At 45.0% G+C, this 21917-nt stretch overlaps 1 protein-coding gene across 1 annotated transcript in view; it reads right to left on the reverse strand.

The window, feature by feature from the left end:
- The window catches only part of GEN1 (GEN1 Holliday junction 5' flap endonuclease), a 742451-nt gene that overhangs the window by 573245 nt on the left and 147289 nt on the right, over nt 1-21917 (reverse strand). The window contains exon 3 of the mRNA XM_069605926.1: nt 14281-14467. Coding sequence (XP_069462027.1) covers nt 14281-14467 — 187 coding nt within the window. The remainder of the gene's footprint in view (nt 1-14280; nt 14468-21917) is intronic.

Consider the following 21917-nt stretch of genomic DNA (forward strand, 5'->3'; position numbering starts at 1 on the left):
CATGGCTTATTCTGGTAATAAAAAGAGGCTACGTAGAAAACATCTCGATGAGCTTTATATCCAACTGTCCAACGCTGAAAAACATTACTATGAAGACTCCAATGCAACAAACCTTCGTCTGGTCATGGCCTTATGCTTCCAAATGAACAATGAGCTCACTCAATTAGCTGCTGGGACTCTACTAAATTATAAAACCAAGATTTACCAGACTTCCAACAAAGCTGGGAAGTCTCTTGCTTCTTGATCTCAAAACAAGGATGGAAAAAACATATATATCACACATTAAAGATAAATCTGGCACCTCCCTTAATCACCCCGATGAGATCTTAAACTGTTTTAAACAATTCTATTCAGACTTATACACTCCTGAAACCACTGTCCCCTCCGAGAATATTGATTCCTTTCTCTGCAACATCAATAGACATTCTTATCCCCAAATTGACCTGTCTTATTTAGAGGTGATATTTTACTACCCAAAATCAATCCCGTCAGGCCAGACGGTCTTTCTACCGAATTTTACGATAGCTTGGCCCATTCCCTTAGCCCTAAAGTTAAATTATTATTCTCCCACTGTATCTCCCAGAAATCATCTTCAGGCTCCTTCTCGGAGCCTCATCTTATTCCCCAAAGCTGATAAAGACACCACACTTTCCAGCAACTATAGACCAATTTCTCTCAATGTTGAAAGCAAAATCTTTGCTAAAATTCTCGACGACAGAATTGAATCGGTTCTTCCCGCGTTGATCAAATCCGACCAAGTTGGTTATGTGAAGGGGCAGAACATCTCTGCAAATGCCTAAGGACTAGAAATATAGACAGGGCCACACAGCAGTTGCGCTTGACGCGGAAAAAGCTTACGACCGGGTCAACTGGGACTTTGTTTTAATCTCTCCGATGGCATGGCTTTGGCAAGCAGTTTATTTCGCTTGTTAAACTTCTCTAGTCTTGTCCCAAATCATCTTTTAGTATTAATGGTCAATCCTCATCCTTTCCCTTGCATAGAGGAACTAGACAAGGCTGTCCCCTCTCCCCCATTCTTTACATTCTTTCTCTTAAACCCTTGCTAGAACTCATCAGATCTGACAGAAACATTCCCGGAATCCCCTGTGGAAATCCAATTATTAAAATTGCAGCTTATGCAGATGATTTTATGCTTATTAAGAAACCCAAACTTCACCTTCCCCATCTGCTCAATAGACTCCATCAAATTTGCTTAGTGTCTGGCTACAAACTAAAAGATAAATCTGAGATTTTACCCCTCAACTCCTTTTGTATCAAGCATGTCTTCGACGTCTTCTGTTTCAAATGGTGTAATGAGTCAATTAAATATCTTGGTATTCATTTTGCCTCCTCAATATGTGATACTGTCAAACTTAACATGCACATATTGTAAGACAGACATCGCAAATTAACCTCAATGTGGTCTCCCCTTTCCCTCTCCTGGTGGGGTCGGCTTGACACCATTAAGATGATGATGTCCCCCATTGTTTTATATTACCTGCAACCCCCCCTCCCGGTCCCATTGTCTCCTTCATTTTTCAAGTCTATCTGCTCTATTCTTCTCAATTTCTTATGGGGTCCGGATAAATGTAAGACAATTGTTGTTGCCAAGTTAAAAGGCCCATATGACATGGGAGGGATTAGGTTTCCGGACTTCAAATTATATCATTCAGCATTTCTTCGTCGACAATCCCGCTGCTGGTTTGCTCCTCCCAATTCCTCAGACATTCCCTCCTGGTGTGTGTTAGAAAAACACCCGATATATTCCTGTGATGTAGCCAACCTTACTTATGTATTTAACTACTGTTCTACGGCCTTGTCTATCCCCATTAAGGCCTCTATTTGTGCTCTAAAACTGGTTCTCTTTCCTCATACTAAGACCCCTTCCAAGAACCTCTTCCGGTTGCTTTGGCACAATAAATATATTAGTATTAACAACAGAGCTTTATATCGCAAATCCTGGTTAAAAAGAGGCATCAGATTTGTTCAGCAAAATGTCAATGGATCTTCCATGCTCTCTTTCCAACAACTGAGAAATCTCTTTTCCATCCCTGTTTCTGTTTATAATAACTTGGTAAATGTGTGCCTTGATGCACTCCATCATGTCTCGAGCATCATCCTTTCGCCTGATGCCTCTAGACTTTTGCTGCTAACCATGGTTTCCGATATCAAAGCCTCTAAGTTTTATAATGCATTGACTTCTGAGATTGTTGTATGGCCTGTGCGCTTGACATGGGAAAAAGACCTGTGCAGCGCTCTGAATGACCACACGTGGTCTCTATTGTACTCTAGCATCCGCAGCATATCTGCTTCAGCCAGCATAACACAACATCTGTTCTTCATTTACAGAGAATGCATTACCCCCTTGAAATTATCCAAATCCAAGAAAGAAGCAGATGATAAATGTTGGTCGTGTGGTGGTGCGCCTGCCTCCTGTAAACACATGTTTTTTGACTGTCCATAAGTTTTTAAGTTCTGGCAGGAAGTTTGGAAATTCCTCAAATATATTTTTATAGTGGATGGTCCACTATATTTTCTGAATATTTATTTTTGGGAAGCCTGGCAGTCACGAACATTAAATTACATACCTCTGCCAAACTATACGATTTGTTCATTGCTCTTGCTCTGAAGCTCATCACCACCAACTGGAAAAACTTGCACAACCTTTCCACCAGGGGTTGGTGGTACAACATCTGTCATGTGCAAAGAATGTATGGCCACTTGTCTGGATACTATTCCCAAGTATAACACCAAATGGGCTTTTTTTTATTCGTGCTCTAGACTGTTTTAATGTGTCATCACATGGTACTTGAGCTTTGGTATTTGATCTTTATCTTCTTTCCTTTTGGAATCGCCTGATTCCTTTTATCTTTTCATCAGATTTTCCCATTGCGATGTATCAAAATGCCAATTATCATATTGCTATAGATATCTCCTCCCTCCTTCCCTCTGTTCCCGTGTTTGTATTTAGTCTGTCCCCTCGTTTGTCCCCCCGTAAGTCTTTTGTATATGATCCTCAAATCGATTGCAGATCTCAATGTTGTTGAACCTCCCTCATTAACTATTCTTTTGGCCCTACTCATTTAGCTACTAATTCTGCGAATATATTTTCATATTCCCCTTGATTGAATTGTGATTAATGTTTTTCTTCATGAATTTCTGCAATGTTATCAATATGTACTGTCCTTACTTCTTATAATCTTAATAAAGATGATTAAACAACAAAAAAAAGAATGAATGTGTGTATGCAAGTAGTGACGAGTAAGAGTTGATAGGTGTCGTTTTTGCACATTCCCCTTTCTCCCAAAGTACACTGAAAGGAAACGTATAATTATTTGAACAAACGGCTTTCCTCTTTCCAAAGAAATCCTAATGTTTCTTCTTTAAACTAGATCTGCATTTAAAACTAAGAAGTAAATAAAAAAAAAAAATGTTATTAATTGGGACTAAAAGTCCCATAATCCCATGAATACTGGGATGAGGAAGAGCGTTGAAGAGCAATGTTGCAGCAGTAGTCAGGTAATTAATCCTAACAACCTACACCTGAAGGAAGCTGAGAGCCTTAAAAGGCCCCCTCGGGGCAGGGAAATAGAGCTGTAGCTGGAGTCAGTGCAGCAGCAGTTGTAGCAGAAAGAAGAGAGCACAGTGTTGGCAATCCAGGCAGAAGTGGATGAACAGAAGAGATGGAAGGACTTTGACCAACAGATTTCAGCTGCCTGTCCTGAGAGGGTCTTGATCCCCCAAACTCTGAGGGGTGTCCGGTCAAAGGTTCGAATCCAAAAGGATTGAATGCCATAGGGTCGAGTTAATAGGACCTAAAACAAAAGGGTTGAATGTATTTTTTTTAAAATATATATTTTTTGGGGGTTTCCATATAGGAAAAAAAAGTGTTTTTTACCACAAAAAGGGGCTTTGGGGAGGGACCCCCCCCCCCAAAAAAAAAAAACAAAAAAAAACGACCCTTTTGTTTTTGGTCCTTTTAATTCGACCCTTTTGTCCTTCGATCCTTTTCATTTGAACCTTTGACCTATAACCACTCCGAGGTGCAGAGATTGCACAGCGGAAGGTGTGCTGGAGACTGTGACTGCGAAGAGTTTTGCAGCTGAGGGTCCTGAAAGCAAGACAAGCTCTGCGACTGCACGGTGGGGGTCAGAGGCACCTTTGCAGAGGACACCTGTATGCCCCAGAGAAGCCTGAAGCAGTTTGTCCTGTGTGATGCGAAGGGAGTAACACAGAAGTCAGTGAGTGAAATTGAGCGTTCTGAACACTTGCACGAATACAGGCAGGCAAATGTATCCAGTAGGATCACTCGCGTACTGGGCTCACAGTTGGCAGAAAGGTGAAGACAAAGTTGTGTATGGGGAAACTGATCATTTTAAGTGGAAGCAGCCTATGCTGCCTAAGACTGTGGAAGGAAGAGAGTAGCAAGTCATAAAGACAAACATAGGTTATCATTGTGGCAGACAGACAAGGCAAAGAGGCTGCCCCTTTTGAAATTGCCATACATTTTCTTTTGTATTTGTTGTTTAGTGTGACGGCCAGACATTCTGTTTTAAGTCCTCAGCAGTGTAGGGATAGGGAGGCATTTTTACTTTATGGATCTATTAAAAAATGGCAGAATTTGAACCATCAGCAAACGGTTATCCACCTCGCATTGCTGACCCCTCCCACTACCCTGCCAAGTACTGCGACAAGGAAGATGACTCATATTATTCTCTTGGTAAGGGTTACCGACCCTGGTTTCTCTAATTCTTCTTGGGTATGGGTCTCTGATGGTCAGTGGGATTCCCCCATCCACTAACACGAAGAAGAGGAGCTTTTAGGTAGGTCTAACACACAAAAGAGCCAATCTGGGTGTCCCAACTATTAAGGCAAGGGAGAATATTTAAGACCTGCCACCCTTCTAACCCCAAGTGCCCTCAGAGTCTCCTGTACCTCCCTTTAAATTTATAGGGATGTCAGTACATTGCTGGGGCTTCCAGGGACAAGGGTATGCCGCTCTACCGCTCCAGGCTTCTCTCCGCGTCTATGACGACAATGCAGCTTCCCTCTGCGCAGCTCTGCTTCTCTACGCATCTGCAACGGAAGCACAGTCTCCCGCTCCACAGCTAGGCTTTGTTGGGTTTCTCTCTGTGTCGGTCACATCAACGCAGTACTTCATTGCGCGGTTGAGCTTTCTTCTGGCCTTCGGGACCGCTCCTGTGGCACCCAAGAGGAAAGGCTACAGCGGCTCCTAAGTGTCCTCAGTGCTCCTTCTTCTCTGGTCCCCCAAGCGGCTTTGAAACTCCCACGTCAGAGTTTCCACAGCTGCTCTCTATCTCGGCTGGAGTCAACAAGTATCTTTGTCCCTCTTTAGTATTTATACAATGTTGCTTGTTCCCAATTAGCTCGTCATACAAGTCCTTCATCTCTTTTGTTCTTGATACTGGCACAGAGCCAACTTGTAACAGTACTTGTGTGGTAAGTGATCTTCAGCTTTCCTACACTCTTCCTCGTCATAGTACTTTCAGGTTCTGCGAGGGTGTAGGACAAGGGTGCACACCTGATTTTGAAAGAGGGCCGAATGCACCTTACATGCATGCCTATAGAGGGCCAAAACGTAAATGTGGGAGGGGCGGTAGGCGGTGTGGTAGGCAAGGGTGGCATGAGGCTTTTTCATTAAACAATTCTTATTAAACACATGGAAAAGAATACCTTTTTGAGGTGTAGCAGTCTTTGTATTTCACATTAACATTGGTGGTTTTATTGCATTTTCTCCCCCTGCCTCATTACACGAGTGCTGCATCTTGCTATTCTGCATAATCTATGTTCTTTCTACAGGGGTGGGTTTTTGTAGTTTTTTCTATTTAGTTATTACATATGGTCTGATTAAAGTATATATATTTTATAGACCCTTGATTGGACATTCCGTTATTTTGGACTGCTATACTTTGATATTTTGGTTGGCCATACTCTTGAGAGTATGGCCTTCGTTGGGTTAGCTTTAGGATTGGGGACACTCTTAGAGTATGAAGATTGAGTAGTGTTTTAGCCCCTCATGCAAATGCCATCCCCATGACCCCCACACTCCAAGCAAACACTATGCCCCATGACCCCACCCCAAGCAAACACTATGCCTCATGACCTCCACCCCCAAGCAAACACTATGTCCCATGAACCACCACCCCAGCAAACACTATGCCCTATGACCCCCACCCCACACGCAAATACTATGCCCCATGAGCCCCACAGCAAACAATATGCCCCATGTCCCCCACAGCAAACAATATGCCCCATGTCCCCCACAGCAAACAATATGCCCCATGTCCCCCACAGCAAACACTATGCAAAGCATACTGAAAACAACCAATATCAACAGAAGATCTTAAAATTGAAATATGCCCCCCCCAAACAAAAGGCCATCTCCATGGACCCCCACCAAAACACCATCCCCATGAGTCCCCCCACATATTCCTTTGGAATTGGTTGTGCAGTTTTTATTTTCTGCTAACGAAAACCAGTGTATTTCTGAACTCGCTATGCATTTGGTAGATGGAGTTTCACATTCAACTCAAAAGAAAAAGGTCTCCGTCAGCTTGAATAGGCATTCCTTGATCATTTTGAGAAAAGTGATGTGCTACCATGGACTTTAATGGCAGCGCCACATTCATTAAACGCCCGTCTTCGCCCAGGTTTGGGAGGCAGCGCTTAGAGGGGTGTCTAACTGCACACCTTGAAATGATGGGTCCCTTTTAATTTTACTAGTTTCTGTATGCCCTTCCCCCACCAAGCCCCCACTTCTTTCCAGAAATACTTAGTCCTAGACCCGGCCCTCGCTGCTGGGTGCACTTTTGATTGGCCCACCGAGAAGAAGCCCTTCTGGGATACTTGGGACTAGTGGCAGTAACTAACCCGAGGACGTCTGAATCCCACAGCGGCCCTGGAAGGCCTCCTTTTCTGCTGTATACCCACCATGTTTATTTAAATCCATTTATACAAGAGCGGAAAATAAGTGCTGCTTTTTCGCAAATATGGACACAAACGTTTGCCTCAGCCCGTTGGTCAACACCAGGAGCCCAGTTTACAATGCATAATATGTTCCTTCTTACTGCTCCTAAATGCTTTAAAAAGGATTTAATATGATCCTTTTTTCTCAAAGCTGCTTTGAGGATGGTGATTTCGGGGGCTTACAGTAAATCAACTATTGTCGACTATCATAACTATGAGTTGAGATTTCAAATAAATTATTAAGTTGTAAATTATTATGATCGAATATAAATATTTTATAGCTCACTGACAAATCTCAAATCAATAATGTAATACAATTATTTTGAGCATTTATCTTATCAAAACAACAATGCAAAATGCATGCATTTTTCTTCCAATGTAATAATCCGATGAAAGAATCGCCGGCCAACCGACCCGAGGCTCAACAAACGCATGCAGAATCGCGGGGATCACCTAACTGCAAACTTTTGGGCATCCCTTCTTAGAAAAACGTTCCCTTTTTTGATGACTTAAATCAGCCGCTTGAGGCAGGATCGCCATTGTGCAAGGGAAACAAAGCTTTCCTAGTGGAGGGCAGCCGTTGCTGCTTGCAGGCCGCCCTCCATTAGCAAGTATTCAACCCTGCTGGGCTGGGTGCAACAGCACGCCAGGCCGCACTTGGCCCGCGGGCCGAATGTTATTCACTCGTGGTGTAGGAGTAATACTCGGACACAAGGGCTGTATGTTGATTGGCAAAGACATTTATTAATAATAAAAACAAAGAGGGGGTTTGGAGGACATTCTAAATAACACAGGGGTTTCGCTGCCTTAACAAAAATAGATAATGAAACAGTTGGTGTCAGAATGTCCAAAGTAAAGTTCGCCGTCCTGTGTCCAAATCCTAAACTGTCCCTCACAAGCTAAACTCAACATAGGTGACAAGGGAAATGTCTCTTGGCTGTCAGCCTTTAGCCCAGCTTTGCAGTTCAAAACAAAAGTTTCAAAAAGGTGTATAAAAGCAAGACAAAGTTCCACTATACTGAAGGGGTCGATTCCCTTTCCCTGGAGTCTTTCCAACATTATACAGAATTGTCTCAGTGTCTTTAGTGGACACGATAGGCCCTTAACTTTACTTGGCAGGCCTGGCTCCCAGGCCCTGCAACAAGGAAGGATGGCCTGGACAACTTTTACAAGACGTCTTGAAGGTCCCAGACCCTTTGTGAGCAGACCCGGCTCCCAGGCCCTGCAACAAGGAAGGATAGCCTGGTTCTCTCCCTCTCGCCATACTGCGCTGAGGGCCCTGACCCTTTCTGAACAGACCCAGCTCCCAGTTCCTGCGACAAGGCGGAATAGCCTGGTTCTCTTTCCCAAGCGGTGGAGGGTGCCTGGCCCTTTCTGAGCAGACCCTAGTCCCAGGTACTGCGACCAGGAGGAATAGCCTGGTTCTCTCCCTCTCGCCATACTGTGCTGAGGGCCCTGACCATTTCTGAACAGACCCAGCTCCCAGTTCCTGCGACAAGGCGGAATAGCCTGGTTCTCTTTCCCAAGCGGTGGACCTGGTTTTCAGGTACTGCGACGAGGAGGAATAGCCTGGCTCTCGCTCTACAAGCTGTGCTGAGGGACCCTGATCGTTTCTGAGCAGACCTGGCTCCCAGGTACTGTGATGAGGAGGAATAGCCTGGCTCTCGCTCCACAAGCTGTGCAGAGGGTCCCTGACCCTTTCTGAGCAGACCCGGTTTCCAGGTACTGCAACAAGGAAGAATAGTCTGGTTCGCTTTCCCAGGTTCTATGTGAAAAGACCTCATTATTAAGGTCTCATGAGGAAAAGACAGATTCTTATTGCCCGTAGATCCCGAGACCTTAATATTGAGGTCTTTTCACACAAAACACCCCTTTTTTAAAAATACATTTGAGGGGTTTCACCCCCGGAGCGCCCCTTTGCTCTACCCCACCCTCCATACCCCACATTACCTCGCCCCCCCACCCCACCCAAGACTCCCCTAATCCAAAACACCTACATACGCACAACACACACACAAACGCACCCACCCACACACTTACCCGTTCTCCTTTTCCTGCGCTTCCCGGTCCTGCTGAGCCCATCAGCCCCAGTGCGCACTTGTGTGCGGCAGTGGCGTAACCGTTCGATTTAGAAAGACTGCTCCGTGCGGTCATGGAGCGGTCTTTTAAATCGTTTTTTTGTAAAGAGATTTTTATCGAGATGCTTTCCCAACCCTTTCTGAGCAGAACCAGTTCCCAGGTACTGCGACAAGGAAGAATTGCCTGGCTCTCTTTCGCAAGCTGTGCTGAGGGTCCAGACCCTTTCTGAGCAGACCCAGTTCACAAGTGCTGCAACAAGGAAGAATAGCCTGGTTCTCTCCAAAGCTGTGCTCGGATCTTCCTCTCAATTGCTATGGGTCCTAGCTTGTGTTATCCATACCTTCTTTTTGGTCCACTCTCCTGCCAAATAGGGTACACAACATTCTCGTTCTCAGCGTTCTTTCTCACTGTCTTCACTTCCACCCAAAGCCTTGGTTTACGCTCCTGCTAATGTCTCCGAGTGCCAATTGTGTGTGTACGCTTTGTATTCCTCTTTATTACCGTGTGGGGTGCATTTCCCCAGCCTGGGTCCCAGACCCCCAGCACTTATTTGCTCTCACAGTTCTCTTTATCTGACCTTTCTTTAAGCCACAGCCTTGTGTACTCCCCTGACAAGGTCTGAGAATATCACTTGTATATTTAAGGTATGTATCTTTATCTGATCCCTCTTCAAACCACATCCTTGATTTACTCCCTGCCAAGGTCTGAGAGTATATGCAAAGTTTGTATTCCTCTTAATTACTTTTAGGTTATGGGTTTCCCCAATATGGGTCCCGTACCCCCTTCCCTTGGTTACTCTGCCCCTGTGAAGATTCCTTCTGTTCTTCATTTCAGGCCTTCTGCACCCTCTTGGTCTCCCCAACCCTGAGATTAGCCGCCCTAGTACTGGCAGTGTCTCGGCCACCACCCTCCAGTTATTTGCGGGTCTCCCAGCAGCTTCAGCCACCTCTCGGGCTCACAGGGGCCTTCCCCGATCTTCTGCACGTCTCCTCTGCGGTTCTGATGGTGCTTCTCGGCCTTGCTACAGCCTCCGTCACCAGAGGGTATCCTTCCTCTTCTCTGGTCTGCCTTCCTTTTCCCGGACACCGTCTGCTTCTCTGCTTTGCTGGTCTGCACATATGTTGTCAGACTCTCGGCCCATGCCGAGCCGAAAACGAAGACGCCATCATTCTCTTCCTTCTTTGCTTCTGAATGACAGCTAATAGAATCATCCAGAAGACTAGAGCGTGTGTGTTCGTTCTTGTCAGTGATCTTCAATACGCCAGGCCTCTTCCTCAACCCAGTATGTTAGGTGTATTGCGCTGGGGCCCCGGACCGTGTTGGCATAAAACTAAACATCCCATGAGGACTTGGGCAACAGCATGGGCATGCACACCGACACCACTCGTCTGTGCCAGGTGCTGATAATTCTTCCCGATGAGGCACCAGACGAGCGCCGTGTGCAGTGAGGCTTCTTTCATCGGGGCTGCAGCAGTTACCAGCGTTACTGCACAGAAGTTCTTAGGATCCCCTTAGGATACCCACGGGGAGCTTGGAGCAGCGCGCATTGTGACCAAGAGCTGCCTCGAGAGCCGATACCGCAATTTCTCTTTGCCTGCATTACAGCCGCTGGGGTGGCCAAGGGCGCCCCGGGCCTGAGATAAGTATCTCTGTGTGTGTCCATTTCATGGCGCTCAAGTATGATTAAGAATTCTGATGGAGCATGACAAACTACTGTAGGGGCATTACACTGTGATGTAACAGGGTTGCAGGACAATAGTACACTTGCTTGAATTCCATTAGGTCATACCTGGTGGTTGGAAGATAGGTTCCTCAACGACCCATGACTTTATGTGTTTCCCTTCATGCTTTTGTGCCACATGCTGTGCATTATGTTTGTTCATGCTTCCTCATTCCTGTGGTGCATAGGGAACACATTATGTTTGTTAAGCTTTCATTTCATGCACTGTATTACGTTTATGAAGCTTCCATTATTGTGCTGCCTTATGTTTGTTTAAGCTTCCTCCTATGTGTTATGTTTCATCTCTGGGAGCAGAGAATTTGCGTTGGCAGTAGAGTGAGAACATGGTAGCCCTGTAGGGTTGCGTTTCTAGCTAGGGGAATAGGTAGGAGTAATAGGATATAGAATATAGATAGGATATAGAAGTGTATGTATTTGTTCGTACCTTTCCACATAACCCCCTACCTAACCAATCATGTGTCCTAAACCTCTTTACGGTTTCCCTAATCTCCCCCATACCCGTCCACAACTTCTCCCTAACCCTCTTCCCCCCACTAGTTGCCGCATGGTGTCCTGTTTTCATTACATCAGGCACCAGTGCCAACCACGGTTGGAGGGTCATACTCCATTCAGCTTCCGTGGTTAAGGAGGAGTTATCAGACCTCCCTCCCAGGTTTGACACAGTAGTTATTACCTGGAATATGCTTCAAAAACACATGGTGGCATTAGGTACTGAGGAATAGGAGGGTGTTTGAGGGAATGTGGGAGGGTCAAAGGGGTACAGATTATCCTGGAATGGTCAGTACTCGGTCCTCCCTCCCTATGAGATCCTCCGGCTGAGCACCACCCTCAGGGGGAATTTTGGGTAGTGGCCTCATCCCCCTGGCCTCATGAGAAAGGGCTTCCCCATCTAAAGCAGTGAAGATACCTCGGGATTCGTCACAGTTCCCTATAGTTCTCAACCTGATAACAGTACATAGATTTACTCTCTACGAAGAGGTTAATAGAGGAAAGAGGTTCGAGTGTGTGGGGGTGCTGATGTTACAAGGGCTGCACCAGATATGGTCACACTCATCCTCATTAGATGCTCCCGCATTATACCACCCCCAGGGGGGCTATTGGGTAGCAGACTTACCTCCCTGGCTTCATGGGAAGGGGTTTCCCTCTCGGAGAAGTGACAGCATCTAATGATTCGTCACAATGTGCAAGGACAAATCAATTTTCAATAATAATGTGGATAATGAGGGCCATTTGTCACCACAGGGATTGCAGAATAAAGTTCTGCAGCCGAGGACAGACTATGTTTAAGGGAGCAATCCCGAAATGCACACACATCCTACCGTTGCAAATGGACGAGTGGAGCAATAGCGAATATCCAGGCTCTTCTGCCATTTTGATATTCTTTACTAATCAAGGAGGAAACATGATGGAATTCAGCAAACAATACAATTAGTTTGTTATTTCTTTCAGGGACGGTCCATGAAGACTGAACTGACAGGCTTTTAAACATATTGGTCATGATCAAGCTAGAGGATGGGGTAACAGATTTAAGTGTTACCATTGTAACCCATTGAAACGTGACTAGACTTGTTAGGAAACAAACAACTTGCGCTTAATGGAATAAATGGAGAAAGTGCCATCCACTTTCTTATAGACTTCATTCAAGATAGCGACTGCTACATGCCATTCATATCTTCACTGAGCGTTCTAGTATTTTCTAAGATGGCACCTGGCATTCTTCCCGACAGCTATTTTTACTGAGGCACAGGTTACTGCGGTGCGTTACTAAGTTGTCACTTCCTGGCTAATGTTATCTGCCACTTGACCTATTCCCTTGGAGCTCCTTGTTCTTGTGTCACGTAATTCTGTTTCTTCCTTTGAGACGGTTGTGCCCCATTAGTTACACGCAGTTCTTACGTACTCTGCACTACCCGTAAGATTCGCCGTTCAGCCGTCTTTTCCTCTACGCTGCCTTGCCAGCTCTGTTCAGCATTCCAAGACTCTGCGCTGCCTCTTTAATGCTCTGCACTTTTTGCTCCGCCTCTTGTACGCTCTACACGGTCAACCCGCTCCGCTCTGTTCCGTCTCCTTTGCGTGGCTTCAAACACTGCTCTTCCTACTTTTCTTCATTCTCCTTGTTCTTCCTGTATTCCTTTTCCTTGTGTTATACCTTCTGGTTTGCTCATACTCCAGAAGCCACAAAGATCTATTTGTACTGATGTATTCATCTCTCTGTCTTTGGAAAAGTTTCATACAATTTGGACTACAACACCAATCATACCTTCATTGTACTGCCTATTGTACTGGCCTCACTTTCAACTTCGGGGTTTTATCCCCTGTGAGGGTTGGGTACACAGAGTAGCGTTTCCAACAGGCACTCTGGACTCCTGGTGGGATTCACTCATAAAACATCTCTGCTGCAACAAAATCGGGAGTAGTTGTGAGTAACTGTTTTTAAGAAGACTAGAAGAGGAATGGGTTTATGTATAATGATGAGAAGAAAGGTTTCATATGTGTTCAAATCACTGACTAAAAAGGGCAAATTGTGATACATTTAATGTGCTTAAAGTTGAAATGAACAGATGAACATAATATACTAAGAATAATAAAATGGTGTGTATTCTTCAATAATAGAATGTATGTTTCTCACAGGGTGTTCACGGTTTTCAGCATATAAAATCACTATTTTGCAATGTGAAAATAATCTGATTAGTGCTGTTCACTTGATTTTCATAAACAGGCCCACAATCGAAGGCAGAGGAAAATAAGCCAAGCAGCTAATGATCAGAATAGGTCTTTTCACAGAATGGGGTTCAATGTAAAATAAGCAAAACTCCAGCATTTTGAAATGTGATTACAAAATCCCATTTCAAAACTGTACAAGTTACAAGGGACATAGGGGACGGTATAATTTAGGGATGGCGACAGGAGAATGAATATCTTTCTGCAGAGGGCTCGCTCTGCTCGGACACTGTAATTGAATCGGAATCATCCATATGAATGGCCATATGGTCCACCACCATTAGCTACAACAGGCTTTTTAAATGAATTATACCCAAAGTGATTGTGAATGCTGTCATGAGGGAACGGTGATAGAAGGGAAAGAAAGAAAGGAAAAAAAATGAGAAAAAAAGGAAGAAAAAGAATGCTGCTGCTACTAAGATCTTTTATATATTGGGTGTCAGGTGCAAAATTTTGAAATGTGTTATATATTGATGAATTGAATTGTAATGTGTTTATGATATGTTTTTATTCATTTTGTAATTGTTGAAAGGTTGTTCCATACAGCCAAACAATAAATAATAAAAAAAAAAAAAAAAAAAGAATGAATATCTTTAGGGTGGTTAAAAAAAAATGCAAAATTGAAAACCGAGATATGTAGAAAATCAAGATTCAGTGAAACAGAAAATGCAGATGCAAAACATCAATGCAACTTTTTGAAAACGTGAAACGGATATGGGAGTTGTGACTATATTCATCTGAAATACACTAACCTCCTTAAGAACAGAGTTGAAATATGATCTTCCAGTCCTTGCGGGTCCTGTGCTCTTCGTTGGCCCATACCTCATCTCATTCCTCATCCTCATAGTTTCCGCCTTCACCTTAGGAGCTTCCCCTTCCATGACAAAGACCAGTTTCACACCCATTAACATTAAAGAGGAGACTCTAAAAAACAGGTTCCTGCAGGAGATAAAGATTTGGAAACATACACTTTGTTTAGGAATCCCTGCAGTTTCACCAAAGAAAAAAGTTGTCTGTACCATACTCAAAATGTCATGCACTGAAGATGCGATCCAAGCCCAGTAACTAGAGGATTCTCTTGAAAGATTACTTAAACTGAGCTGTGGCAGGTTCTACCCTTCCCTACCAACCAGTCCCTACCATTTCTTCTCAAATGAAATTCTCTTTCACTGTAATACGATCCTATGTGGGGAGTGTGAGGTGACAATACCAGTAACCAGGACTTGGGAAAGAAAACCAACCCGAAAAGAAGGTTTAAAGGAGGAACAGAAAGTGTGTGTGGGTTTATCGGGTGAGGTCAGAAGTGGAGGATGACCAAGAGACCAACAGGAGGTAGGAAGGAGCAGTGGCTTGAGGAGATTGTTGGGGTAGGTGAGGTATTGGTTAAGGAGGTAAAAAGCGTGCATGTTTGGGTTGCGTGTAAGTAGAAGGAGTTAGTGCAAGGAGTGAATTTAAAGTGACTGATACTGGGTGAAAGTATGGTGTCTGTGTAGTAGTGGGAGGAGGAGTGTAGACGTAGAAGGAGGAATGCAGGAGTGTGAGAAGGAATACAGGAGTGAGGAGGAATGCAGGAGCAAGAGGAGGAATGCACGAGCAAGAGAAGAAATGCAGGAGTGTGTGGAAGAGGAGTATTTGTATTTTGTTTATTTGTTTAGCGCGCCTAGAACCCGGGGCATCTGGGCAGATTTTTTAAAGGTTACAGTTACATATATTTACACAATGATACATAGACATTTAAATACAGTAGATATTTACAATGGTGTTCCAGAGGAAGCATAACAGACTTAAGTTGTTATGAGCGAGGTATCTGCTATCGGAGCTAGTGGTCCTGCGATAAAAGCCAGGTTTCGGGGGGTTCGAATCTGAGTGGGTTGGGTAGAGAGTTCCATAGACTAGCAGCAAGCACCAGGAAACTGCTGCCCCCTGCTTTCTGAAGCTTGAACCTTGGTAATAGGAGGCAATGTAATTGGGCCGCTCTATGAGGGCGATCAGAAGTGTTGTGTGTGAATCGATTAGACAGGTATTTCGGTGCCTGATTGGCAAGGCATTTATGCCTGACAGTGATTTGAGAGTGATTCTTTGGATGACAGATAGCCATTGTAAACTACGTCTAGTGTCAGAAATATGATGAGTTCTAGGAATATTCAGTGCTACCCTGATGGCGTTGGTTTGTGTTACTTGTAATTTGTTTAAATTCCGTTGGCTGGCCCCTAGATAGAGCACGATGCAATAGTCGAGTTTCGACAGGATAAGGGTTCTAGCTAGGGTAATGCGGTCGGCGGTGGTTAGCAACTGTCAACCGGCGCTGATGAGTTCACATGTGTAGGCCGTTGAGGAGATTATGGCATTAGTTTGTCTTGATAATGATAGTGTAGAATCTAGATATATGCCAAGGGTTTTATTGTCATCGTATTCCTTAATGGTGTTGCCATCGATGATGAATGAGTTTGAGACAGGATCTAATTTATTGAGTCTCAGTTGAGATCTAATGAGGAGTAGCTCTGTCTTATCGTCGTTAAGACAGAGCCCGTTGGGCCATCCAGGCCTGAATGACCAGATAGACGTTGTTTAGTGCTTTGGAGTCAGCTTTGTGGTCTCCAGTGATGGGGATGAGTATTTGGATGTCATCTGCATAATTAGTGTAGGTGATACGCAAATAGTCAAGAATATCTAAGAGGGGCTTCATAAACACATTATAGAGTGTTGGTGATACACATGATCCTTGGGGGTCCCCATACAGAACAGGTGACGGTTCAGCGGAGGCCGACGGGGAAAAGACCATCATTGATCTATTCTCCAGGAAGGATCTGATCCAGGTGGTGGCTTTGTCAGAGAAGTGAGCTGCGGATTTGAGATGGTTGCAAAGTATTTGATGATTGACCAGATCAAATGCCGGCGATAGATCGAGCAGTCGGAGGAGGGCCAGCTTGCCGTCATCTTTAAGGTCTTCGATTTAGGTTTTTAAATCGATTAAGGCCGTTTCGGTTCCATGCCTAGGTCAGAAGCCAGATTGTCTAAGACCAAGGAGGTTATTAGATTCTAGATAGACCTGGATCTGCAGATAATCTGCTCTGTCAAGGATTTTGAGTATGAAGGGGACGATGGTGATAGGCCTGTAATAAGTGGGGGTGCACGGGTCTAATGACGGTTTCTTAAGTCAGGGGAGAACCCAGGCATCTTTGAGGCTGTTAGGCACGATGCCAGTGTTGAATGAGGCATTTATTAGGGCGGTGATGAATGGTGCTAGTTCATTAGTAGCCTCCTTAATGATGGGGGCTGGACATGCGCCATCTCCCTGGCAATTAGATGGTTTAAGTTTGAGGATATTTTCTACCCCTTTGATGGAGAGTGGTGAGAAGTTAAATGGTTTGTGGGTGTGTTGAGGCAGGTCAGAAACTTTGATAGGTGTACTATGATGTGAGTCAAGAGACAGACTGCTTTTTTGGTGTTGATTTTGTTTTGGAGCATGGTCATTTTATCTAGGAGTGCTTTTTGAATATTAGAGCACTCCTGTGCTATCTTTAACACAGGTATCGGGGGGGGGGAGCTGATGGAGATTCTAGTTCTTTAAGTATCTTAAAGAGTTCTTAGTACTCGACTTAGCTTGCGAGATCCGATTGTTATAAGTGTCTTTTTTTATCTTGCAGGATTGCCTCTTTGTAGTTGAGGTGTGCTAATATAAGGCTATCCTTATTTAAGGCCGAAGGTAGGCTTTTCCAACAGGCCTCTGCATTTCTTTTTTCCTTACGTAGTGTTCTAAGATGTGGCGTAAACCAAGAGTTAAGGTGTGCACATGGTTTGGATTTCCATAGCTTAAGTGGGGCAATGGTATTAATGAGTATAGTTTGATTGTAGTTATCAACTAACAGCATGGGTCAACGCACGACACAGTGGCAATGTTTAGAATGGGTAATATCAATGCGAGCAGTTTCTCGCTAATTATGTCCCTTTTGTTTCTCGTGCTGATGGGTGGTGCAATGTTCTGTTTGGAGCAGTGGCTATCAGATTTAATAGTGAATGTTATCATATGGTGATCTGACCAGGCACAGGGAGTATTGGACACTATGTTGATGCTGCAGCTGAGCTCTACCAGCCAGTCAGTGGTTCTTCCTTTGATGTGGGTTGGTTCCTGGATGCAATGGGTGAAGCCCAGTTTGGTTATAGTGCTGCCGATGTCTAGAGCTTTATGATCCTTGGCATCTTGGAAGCCAGGATTAAGGTCACCCAATAGAATGCTTTGTGAGCTAGGCTTGGTGTTGGCTGATAGGAGGGTGGTAATGTCTTCTGCGAAGGTGGAAACTGGTCCAAGTGGCCTATAAATGAGGAGCATGGTAATGGTTTGGGTAGCTGAGACAGGAATCTTGACTGACAGTAGCTCAGCTGATGGAAGATACTGACTTGGAATCGGTCTAAGGCCTAAGGAGCTTCTGGAAATGAAAGCGACACCCCAACCTTTGGATTAGTTAGTCTCAATCACATCTTGTAATGGTATAGTCGTTGGGAATGGTGAGTTAGAGGGATGGTCCTGCTGCTGCGTGTAGCCAGGTCTCAGTAATGGCTAAGAAATCAAGGTCTTGAGCAGTGATATAGTCTGCAATATCTAATGCATGTGCTGGGAGTGACCTTGCATCAATTAAAGCACCCTTAATAGTGGTAGCTTTGTCAACGGAGTGATTAATATCGGTGATGGTAGAAAGAACTTTGGGTAGAGTATTCTTGGTATATATTATCTTGGGCATGTTTGATAGAGGTATTGTGTGTTTTGGTAGTGGTGGTCGGATTGTATAGTTGCAAGGCTGCAATTGGGAATCTAGTGCCTAATCTAGAATTCCTGAGATGCAAAGTGCATGGTTGATTAGGTAGGGTTTGGTGGCAAAGTGTTCGAGCCAAAAGGCAGGTAAGTAAAGTAGTGGTGGGAGTGGTACTAGTGATGGGTTGTAGGCAAGAAGGCCGGAAGGTTGAAGAAGGAATGCCATCTGCTGGCAGGAGCCTGATGCTAGTGGCAAGTGTTGTGCAGGACATTTTGAGCATATTATTCAGTATCATGGTGGGCTGAGTTGGTATGTCACTGCTGGTGTTGGGAGGGGTCAAGGTAGGCGATAGTAAGTTGCCAGATAGAAGTATTATATTGCGTATTGTGTAGAGCATGTACATAGTGAAGTCTTAGTAATCTAGCGATGAGATATCGAGCTCAGGCTGATGGTTGAGCGGGGAGATGTTGGACAGTAGGCGTGTAGGGCACTTGGAGCAGGTAGTACAAATCGTGCATTCAGCAGCAGTTTAACTGGGGCATATAACCTGAGATGCAGTAGGCGCAATTCAATTCAGAGCAGTTGGTGACAAGATCAGGGGCGTTTAAAGGTTGCCATGTAAATTCGATAAATGGGAGTTCAAGAGACTGCGGTGCAATCGAATATGGCACATATAGAATACAGTGGGGTCAATTCAATTCAGACCAATTGAGTATTGCAATAGAATATGGCGCACACAAAATGCAGTGGGGAGCAATTTAATTCAGCATTTAGAAGTTGCGAAGCAATCAGGTAGAAAGAAATTGCATTAATGGGAGTACATGAGACAGCTCCACAACAAGTGTGGCACATATGGATTAGAGTGCAGGCCGCAACAAGTCAAGTAGTTTGATGGACCCAAGAAGACATCGATAATACATGCAATTTTAAGAGCTGGGTGGCTCATTAGTACTGCTAGGTGGTCAGTTGCCAAGCACGCAGTTCGATAATTTCATAAGGCACAATTGGAGATTTCACTGCGGTTAGTAGTGAAGTGGAGGGCAAGGAGTGGTTACATCAAAGAGGTTAAGATTCTGGCCTGGGTGCTCACTAACCACCTGATTGAAGCAATATCATTCCTAGTTCATCCGGATCAGTGTGGATTCATGCCAGACAAATTGACCGGCGGATGGGGATATCCCGCCTCGATGCCCCTATCACATGTCAAGCGTCGGTTTCACATACCTAGGCATTTAAGTTGGACTAAATCCTACAGGATTCCTGCAGAGGAATCTCTCCCCTGTCACTGACAGATTTCACAAAAACGTGACACACTGGAATCCCTTCCACTGAACCTGCTCAGGAGGGCGGCCCGTTCAAAATGTCAACATTACCCAGATATCACTACACACTTCAGAATGCTTCGCTCCCGATCCGCAAATCGGAATTTGATAAGATCGATACAGCTCTCAAAGAATTATTTTGCGGTGGGGAAACAACCTCTTATCGCTCTGGCCAAGTTGCAACGCTCAATGTGGTAGGGGGGCATGCAGCGATATTATTGGGCAAGTCAAATGGCGACGGCAAATGACTAGTTGCATGGAAACCCTTGGCTTCCGCACATGAAAGCCAAATTGGGCTGGGTAGAGGGGCACTCCCCAACTCTAGCGCTGTATGTTGTACCGGGGGCAGGGGAACCAAATTACCAGTCATGACACGGCACACCTTGCAGGTGTTGAGGGAAGCACACCACTCCATCGGGTGGGGGGCAGGGTGACCCTAGTCGAGTCCTTGTGGGATAATGCACACTTGCCAGAGGTAAAGAAAGATTGGCAATTTCAAGAGGTATGCTCTGTGAAATAATTTTGCACCGTCAGACATGGTGAAGGAGGGTAGCCTAACGTCTTTTGAGATTTGCAACTTGCTTTTGGACTGCTCAACACCAAACGTTACCACTACATACAGTTTGCGCACGACCTAGTTACATAGATGCAGAACTTCCAGGAAACCCCTCTTGAGGCAAACGTCCTCTTTGGAGAATAAGGTTTAGAACAATTTTACCTAACCCCAAAAGTTCGACTCCCAATTTCCTGCATATATATATGTGGGGGGGTAAAGTATATAAATAATGTATAGGGTTAAGGTGGGGGGGCTGTGTGGGGTCTCCCCGTACATATATATTTGCTGGAAATAAAAAAAATAAAAAGTCGAACTTTTGGAAAGTCGAACCTTTGGGTTTGGTAAACTCACTTAGATTCGAGCATATTGCTACTAAGGTTACATCGACCCTTTATCACGTTATTGCTGCCTTTGGAACCAGGGAATTGTGTAGCCTCAAGGCAAGATAGGAGGCGGATGTGGGTGTGCTTGAAGCTGAAGAGTGGGTAGAAGCTTTGATGTTCCCCAGAGAAGTAGGAATCCCAGCCAAGTTGCGGCTAATACAACCCAAGAGACTCCAGAGAGTGTATTACCCCATACACTATTATTCAAATGAGGAGGGCTGTCCCTGCAAGATGTGGGGGTAACGAGGGAACCTTTTTTCATATTTTGTGGGAATGTATCCAGGTCTGTCGCTTTTGGGGTAAGTGTCTGGACAGGTTAGACATGCTTCTGGATACTAATTCCTGAAGATCCAAAATTTCTGTTGCTGGGGATTTGGGGGGACACCGCGTACAACTGATACGAAAATGTTATCCTATTGTGAGAACCCCAAGGGTATTCTCACTCCTACTCCCCTTGGATCCTATATGCAGGTGGCCCGGGAAAGGCCATCGCTTTTGGATCCTCACCCTGGGGGTGGACAAGCAAGGGAGAATCACCTGGGTGGAGGGCCCATAGGGATTTAGAGTGGAATGCCTTTAGGCGAGAAAGGGTATCCCCCTTATCATAATGACAACCAACTTAACCCTCCCCCAACCTTTATGGGTTATTGTAGGTCACCTCCCCTTCTTTCCCCTCTTAGGACACCTGACAGTACTGAGACGAGGAAGAAGCAACAGAGTGATTAACACCATTCACTTTCACCACTTAGGTACTGGGACGAAGAAGATGCCTGCAAGGTATGAAGGACAGGCATGTCCACTTAATCAGAGTCAGGCAGAATTGAATAATGGAATACACCTGCAGCCTATTGAAGGACCACAGATGTATAAAAGGCGAAGCCGTGGAGTGATGAGAGAGAGACCTGGGGAAGTTGGGCAGAGATCAACAGAAAACCCCGGGAGTCTCGAGGCAGCCGTTGTGGGACCCGAGGACAAGACGGAACATCGGCCGACATTCCCAAACTGAGGGAAGCCTCCCTTATGCAGAAGAAAGACTCCTGTGTGAAGTGGGAGCAAAAGGAGCTGCAGCGAGGCACGAGCAATGAGGACGCCATGTCCGGCCTTGCAGATGTACTGAAGCCGATTATGCCAGCCAAGCTCCCGTCACCATGCACGCCGTGCCAGCGGAATGCAAAGCAGCAGTCAGAGGGATGGAGGAAAGCAGCAAGGACCGCTGGAGGAAGGTGCCTACAAATCGGTGAGTGCTGGGGAATTTACCCAGAGTCTGGGGCGCTCCGGGCAGACTGCGAAAGTCTCAAACAGCACAGAGGGAGTAAATACTTCAGTTACCAATGGAACTGTGAAGTTATCCGAATAACCGAAAAGCAAGTGGCACGA

Source organism: Ambystoma mexicanum, chromosome 4p, assembly GCF_040938575.1.
Source record: "Ambystoma mexicanum isolate Mex_15411 chromosome 4p, UKY_AmexF1_1, whole genome shotgun sequence".
Lineage (NCBI taxonomy): Eukaryota > Metazoa > Chordata > Amphibia > Caudata > Ambystomatidae > Ambystoma > Ambystoma mexicanum.